The 7,605-nt window shown below is 38.2% G+C and overlaps 1 protein-coding gene across 1 annotated transcript; it reads left to right on the forward strand.

The window, feature by feature from the left end:
- LOC136388653 (olfactory receptor 5F1-like) lies at positions 1–1,340 on the forward strand. Its single transcript, XM_066360476.1, has one exon. The coding sequence runs from the start codon at positions 48–50 to the stop codon at positions 1,002–1,004; it is 957 nt and encodes a 318-aa protein (XP_066216573.1). The 5' UTR covers positions 1–47; the 3' UTR covers positions 1,005–1,340.
- The last annotated feature ends 6,265 nt before the right edge of the window (positions 1,341–7,605 follow it).

A 7,605-nucleotide genomic window follows, 5' to 3' on the forward strand; every position in this document is an offset into this window, starting at 1 on the left:
GGAAGTATCTACACCTAATACAAATAAGTAACCTATATCTGTAACAAATGACCAGGACAAATTACACCTTCGTGACAGAGTTCATCCTGCTGGGATTAGCAGACACGCTGGAGCTACAGATTAGCCTCTTTTTGCTCTTTTTTGTGATTTACACTCTGACACTCTGGGGGAATGTTGGGATGATCCTCTTAATCAGAACTGATTCACGACTTCACACACCCATGTATTTCTTCCTGGCTAATCTATCCTTCGTAGACATTTGCTGTTCTTCCAATGTCACCCCAAAGATGCTGATGGATTTATTGTCAGAGAAGAAAACCATCTCTTTTGCTGGCTGCTTTCTGCAGATGTACTTCTTTATCGCCTTGGCCACTACTGAATGCCTCCTCTTTGGGTTAATGGCCTATGACCGTTATGTGGCCATATGCAGCCCTCTACTTTACCCCTTGGTCATGTCCAGGACGGTCTGCCTAAAAATGGCAGCAGGGGTATTCACAGCAGGGTTGTTGAACTCCATGGTTCACACAAGTTATGTTAGCAGCTTGCCATTCTGCGGTTCCAATGTCATCCACCACTTCTTTTGTGACACCCCTCCAATTTTAAGGCTCTCATGTTCTGACACACATGTGAATGAAAGCATCTTTTCCACTTTTCCTGGAGTAAATATTGTTGGGACTCTGGTGGTCATCCTCACCTCCTATGCTTACATTCTCTTCTCCATCTTCCATATGCACTCAGGGGAGGGGAGGCACAAAGCTTTCTCTACATGTGCCTCACACCTGACAGCAATAATTCTGTTCTATTCCACTGCCATCTACACCTATCTGAGACCTAGTTCCAGCTATTCCCTGAGTCAGGATAAAGTGGCTTCTGTGTTCTACACAGTGGTGATCCCCATGTTGAACCCTCTGATTTACAGCCTCAGGAATAAAGAAGTAAAGAAGGCTTTATGTACTGTAATTATTAGGAAAAGGAGCCCTTTGTTTCTGGGATTGTTTTGTTAATTTTCTGAACCTTGCAAGCAGTGTATTGAATGAACTTTCAAAGGTTGGTTCAAGGCTACAGTTTTTATATATTATTTTCTAATTAAGTATGTTCTGTAATATTATAGTATATGTATTATATAAGGTAAATTACCTTCAATTTTCTTAAGTATAAGGCAAGTTACCAAACTTTTGCAAGTCCCAGGACCCTCTTGAAACCATTCTGTATTTTCACTGGACCTTCAAAAATAAGGGTACTTGTTATAAAATCCTGACAATGTAAGGAAAGTTATAGAGTGTTTGTCAATAATAGTCATGATATCACATAAAAATACCCATAGAAAATATTTGTGAATACCCAATGCTTTATTACTAATCATTATTTTTCTCCATTTATGATTTATAAAGATTGTCATTTATCACACTCATCAAAATGCTTTACATTGAAAGTATTTACATTTTAATATATTGACTTATCCCCTTGTAATAGAACTTTTTAATAAAATTTAAGTACTGTAGTTTTAATTACAATAGTAAAGTCCTCAGCTTTTATTTCCTTTAACCCCTATATACATATATATATTTCTTAAAAACTAAGTGTGGGTTTGTGTGACAATATGCTATCAAGAAAACTGGTGTCTAATTAGAATGCACCAATAACAGCTCTTCTATTCCCTTTTCTTCTTAAAAATGTCCAACGCTTCTCTTCCTTTATCTCTCATGGAACCTGCTCATTCACACAAAACCACATACACACAGATTCAGTTGCAGCAAAGAGTTTAGTCAATGCATAGTTCAAAGGGTAATGATTATGTTCAGTGGAGGAATCTGACAAATATCATAGATTTTCTGTTCACAGAAATTTATCAATTGCCAATAAAGCCAATTGAATTTAATATTAAAGCTAAGCAGGCCCTGGCCCGTTGGCTCAGTGGTAGAGCGTTGGCCTGGCGTGCAGAAGTCCTGAGTTCGACTCCCGGCCAGGGCACACAGGAGAGGCGCCCATCTGCCTCTCCACCCCTCCCCCTCTCCTTCCTCTCTCTCTCTTCCCCTCCCGCAGCAAGGCTCCATTGGAGCAAAGATGGCCTAGGCGCTGGGGATGGCTCCTTGGCCTCTGCCCCAGGCGCTAGAGTGGCTCTGGTCGCAGCAGAGCGACGCCCCGGAAGGGCAGAGCATCGCCCCCTGGTGGGCAGAGCGTCGCCCCCTGGTGGGCATGCTGGGTGGATCCCAGTCAGGCGCATGAGGGAGTCTGTCTGACTGTCTCTCCCCGTTTCCAGCTTCAGAAAAATACAAAAAAAAACAAAACAAAACAAACAAACAAAAAAAAGCTAAGCAGGGAAAAAAGGTACAAACTTCCAGTTATAAAAGAAGAAATTCATGGGAATGAAATGTACAGTATGGGGACTAAGTTAATAACATGATACTGCATATTTGAAAGTTTCTTACGGAGTATATCTTATGACTACACATCACAAGGAAAAAATGTATTGCAAGTATCGTGACAGGGGATAGCTAGATTTATGGTAATTATTTCTCAATATATACTCATATGAATCATTATCTTTTTATCTTAAACTAATATAATGTTATATATCAATTATATTTCAATTATAAAAAATTTAAAGGAAAGTTAAGCATTATTAATATGGAGGTAGACAGGAACTTGGTTTAGTGTACTTTGGAGGAAACTAAGATCAGGGCATGCTAAAAAGAAACAGCCCCATTTTTAGTCTTTGAGAAAAATTCTCCATGACCCTTTCCTTGCCCTTGCCTCTAAAGTGGTGTCTGATTAAAGACGTCTGTTCCATTCATCTGAACTGTGCAATAGCAGATCCTCCCACCTGACCATCCAATGCCCTCACTGGTACATCTAGGTGACCTTGGTCAGATGGATGTCTATTAAGGCATCAATAGACACTCAGGGGCCATGCTCTCACACACATTGGTTGCCTCACCCTGAAGGCCTTGAAATAGAACGATCAGGCTGATCTCAGAGGTGGTTCACTCTTTCTTTGAAGAGCTTGCCTGCTTTATTCTGCACCAGCTGTCTGCTTAGTGGTTGAATTCTTTCCGCTTTTTTTTTGTCCTGGGCATTTAATTAAATCATATATGGAACCAAGATGTTTCATTAGTAAATATTAATATCATGTTCTTTCAATTAACAGTTTTTATTTTTAGTAAGACAAACATAGCAACAATGTTTGGAAAATGAAATCTAGTTATTCTGAGACTTGCTTTTTAGACATATATTTTGAGCTATGTCCTCTGTCTGCTCTCCAACATAACCCTTTGACAAGTAATTAATCTCATTTACAAAATCTACAAACATTTCTTACTTTGAGGACTATATCACTTAATGATGTTGGTATTCTATTTTAAATCATTGAATATGTGCTTCTTATTTAATTTTGTTTAATGCTTTAATCTGCTTATTTAATTATGTAAATTTAGCTTATTTCTTGTAAAAAATATTTGAGTTATATTTTCTTGATTACTGTTCAATGCATTTGTGTGAAAAATATTCCAAATGTTTTTTTCTTTAACTTACAAAAGAAATTTAAGTTGTAAAAACATTGAGACTTCTAATTATTATATTGAGTGTGATTTCACCATGCTTTTCTTTCTTCAGATCCAGAGAATATTTGTTAAACCCATTTTTATAAATACAATGTTTCCTGGCTTTTTACTATATTATCTCTATTGCTTTCTGTTTTTCTAATTTTTTAGTCTTTTATTCACTTGAATGTTTTCTGTTATCACACTCCTTAAGTATATATATATATCAAAATCAATGTTTTGCTTTTATCAATGGATTTTTTGAGTGATTTATTCATTAAAATCAGTGAAAGACACTTGAAATGTATGCTTTTAATGTTTGTTTTGGTCAATGTTTTCATTAGTGATTAAATAAGGATAAAATAGAAACTAACTTCAAAACCTGTTACTGTCACAAGGTAGAAAAGTCAGTAATTGAAACGGAAAGAGTGAAAGAATCAATATTTCAAGAATTGCATTGATCCAAATAAACAACCAAAAAAATGGTATTGTAAATAGATGGAGTCCTGCATTGAATATTTGCATATACTGGTATGGTGCAGGAAAGGCTTAATGCATTCAACCTGGGTCGCTGCCTCAACTGCATATTCCAGAGGTCTTCAGGACTGGACATTGACTAGCTCCTAAGAGAAAACATCTGAATCCATGGGATAACCTACCTGATAAGAATATCTTTCTATCCTGGGGCCCACACCAAACAGTTTATGTTAATGAAGTGATTCATGGTGAATGTCTGTTTTTATATAGGTGGGGCTTTGGGTTAAGCTGTATTAGTTTGATCAGGGTGAAGCAGTTAGAGACTAACTAGAACAGCAATGTGAGCAGTCATCTCTATTCACTGACCCTCAATAAAACCCTGGACAGCACAGCTTTTCTGTTTGGTGATATTTCATCGGAGTTGTCAGAATTGTTGGGAGAATTAAGTGCTGTCTATGTGATTCCACCAGGACAGGACATCTGGTAGTTCATGTCTGGTTTCTCCTTGACACTACCTTACAAATCATTTTTCTTTTCTAATTTTAATCTGTTTCTTTAGCTGTAATAAACTATAACCCAAAGTATAAAGGCTTTCCTGTGTTTTGTGAGTCAAACATTGAACCTGATGGTGGTCTTGGAAACCTCAGACACAGCACTAAAATTAAATTTTCTCAAGTTTTTTGTTTGTTAGTTTAAATTTTTTATTATTATATTATGTAAGATATAAAACTTTAGTTTATTCTAAAAATATAAAATAAATATTTAAATTTGGAAACAGAATAAATGAAAATTAAAATCTGATTATCGGATAACTAAAAGTTCTCTGGAATTAACATTTTTAAAAAATGTCCATACTACCTAAAACAATCTATAGAGTCAATGCAATTTTTATCAAAATACCAATCATGTATTTCATGAAATGGAACAAATATCCCAAAAATGTATATGGAAACACAAAAGTCCCAAATAACCACAGCAATCTTGAGAAAGAAGAATAAAATTGGAGGATTCACATGACCTGATATAACAAACTATAGAAATGATCCCTGAAAGTATCGTCTTGACCTGATATCAAAAAATATTACAAGGTCATAGTAATCCAAACAGCATGGTATTGGTATAAAAATAAGCATATAGATCAACAGAACCAAATAGATATTCCAGAAACCTGAGCCAATATAGTGAATTAATATTTGACAGAGGAGGTAAGATCATACAATGGGATAAAGACAGTCTATTCAAAAATGGTGTTGGAAAAATTAGAAAGATTTATGCCAAAAACTGAAACTGGACCACCTTTTTACACCACATATAAGAATAAATTCAAAATAGATTGAAGACTTAAATGTAAAACTCAAAATCATAAAAATTCGAGAAGTATAGTCAGCAAAATCTCAGACATTTCCTTTACCAAAAGTTTTTCTGATATATCTCCTCAAGCAAGGGATATATAAAAGTAATAAAAAAGGGTGTACATTAAACTAAAAATTTTTCTCATAACAAAGGAAACAACCAAATAAAAAGACAACTCAATAAGTGGAAGAACATAATTCCAAAGATCCATCTGATAAGAGGTTAGTATCCAAAATCTGTAAAGAATTCTTAAAAGTTAATACCAAAGCAATGAACAATCCAATTAAAAAGTGACTAAAGGACCTAAATAGACACTTCTCCAGAAAGGACATACTGATGCCCAATGGATATATGAAAAGATGCTCAGAATTGCTAACCATCAGAGATATGCAAATCAAAAACACAAGGAGATCTCAAATCACACTTGTCAGAGTGGCTTTTGTTAATAAAACAACAAACAATAAGTATTAGTGAGGATGTGGAGAAAAGAGAACCCTCATGCACTGTTGGTGGGAATGCAGACTGAAACACTGCAAAAAACCAGTATGGATTTTCTTTGTCCCCTCCCCTTACCCCACCCACCCCCGTTACCATCACATTCTTGTCCATGTCTCTGAATCTCATTTTTTGTCCCATCTATGTATGGGAGGGGAGGGACACAAAGAAAACCAGATAGAAGGTGACGGGAGACAATTTGACTTTGGGTGAGGGGTAAGCAACATAATCAAATGTCAGAATAATCTGGAGATGTTTTCTCGGAACATACGTACCCTGATTTATCAATATCACTGCATTAAAATTAATAAAAATAAGAAAAAAATATAAAAAAGCCCAGTATGGTGGTTTCTCAAGAAATTAAAAATGGATCCGCCTTATGACCCAGTGAGTCCACTTCTGGGGTGTGTGTGTGTGTGTGTATGTGTGTGTGTGTGTGTGTGTGTGTGTGTGTGTGTGTCTGGGAAGAAACCCAAGACACTAATTCAAAAGGACACGTGTACCTCTGTAAGGCCAGGAGGCGCCATCGTGGCCATTCACATGCAGGTTCCCATTGGATTCGGGCAGACGATAAAGAAATGGCGGAGTCAGAGGATGGGGGGCCATCCTATTTATTGGTGTCTCACCAAGACAGGCAAACCACAAAAGAAGACAAGGGAAAAGCAGAAAACCAGCTCTTCCCATGAAGGGCCAGGGATCAGGGAAGCCCCTGCAATCGTGATAGCAGGAACTGTGTGTCCAAGCTCCTGGTCTGTCCCACTTTATAGTGTAGAAAACCAAAATCCCTTAATCCAATATACAAACAAGGAAGTCTCTGATACAAAGCCACTTATCCAAGGCATAATTGGATTCCTCATGAGAGTGCACCACCCAGATCATACAATCAGTCAAGGGTGTGGGGAAAAGCTTAGTCCCAAAACCAAACCTTAGGCTACAACGACCTGGCCTGCTTACAGCCTGTCTCCCACACCCAATATAAGTCACAAGCGAGCAAACATATATATCATATTTACAAACTTATTTGACCAACATTCCACCCCTTTTGCTCGCTTTACAATCTAAACCACAGGCATCTTTCATGATGGTCACTGTGCAAGGAGTAGGATACATTGCATAAACAGAAATAGTACCAACTACAGCAATAGGATTAACAGATCAAAAACTATGGGCGAAATGAGAGAGCTGTCAGTGGCACCAAGAGAGGCAAATCTTTTCCCTCTGGCAGAATACAGGCCAGAGTTTTGTCTGCAGACAGCACCGTAGCTGGCACCAGAGGCCGCCCTGAGCAGGCATACCAAACCTTATTGGCCAATACACCAGCATCTGCTGGTTCTATGTGTAGTAAAATAGGGGAACTCATTATTGGCCATAAAGAAATTACAAAGGTGCCCTTCAAAATGCTGTCCCCTTGAGCACTCAAGGGATAATACACTTCTACCTTAGGTGGCCAGGTGCTGGTTGCCCAAGGGGTTAACTGGAGGTCCACCTCTAGCCCCTTTCCCCATGGTGCCAACAAGGCCACCCATCTCAGATGGGGGGCCTGTACAGTCCAGGGCCAAGTCCATTGAAGCCGTTGTCCTTTAAGAAGGGCTGTTGGAGCAGGCAAGAGCACATTGCCCTGCTGTCCGAAACCTGGCTTGAGTAAAATGTCCTTGGTGCGTATCTGCAACTGAATAGGGGCAGCTGTCCGATGCAGGAGGGCCTCTACTGGAGCTGGGCTTCCCCGTCGAGGTCGCTCATT

The sequence above is a fragment of the Saccopteryx leptura genome, chromosome 1, assembly GCF_036850995.1.
Source record: "Saccopteryx leptura isolate mSacLep1 chromosome 1, mSacLep1_pri_phased_curated, whole genome shotgun sequence".
Classification (NCBI taxonomy): Eukaryota; Metazoa; Chordata; class Mammalia; order Chiroptera; family Emballonuridae; genus Saccopteryx; species Saccopteryx leptura.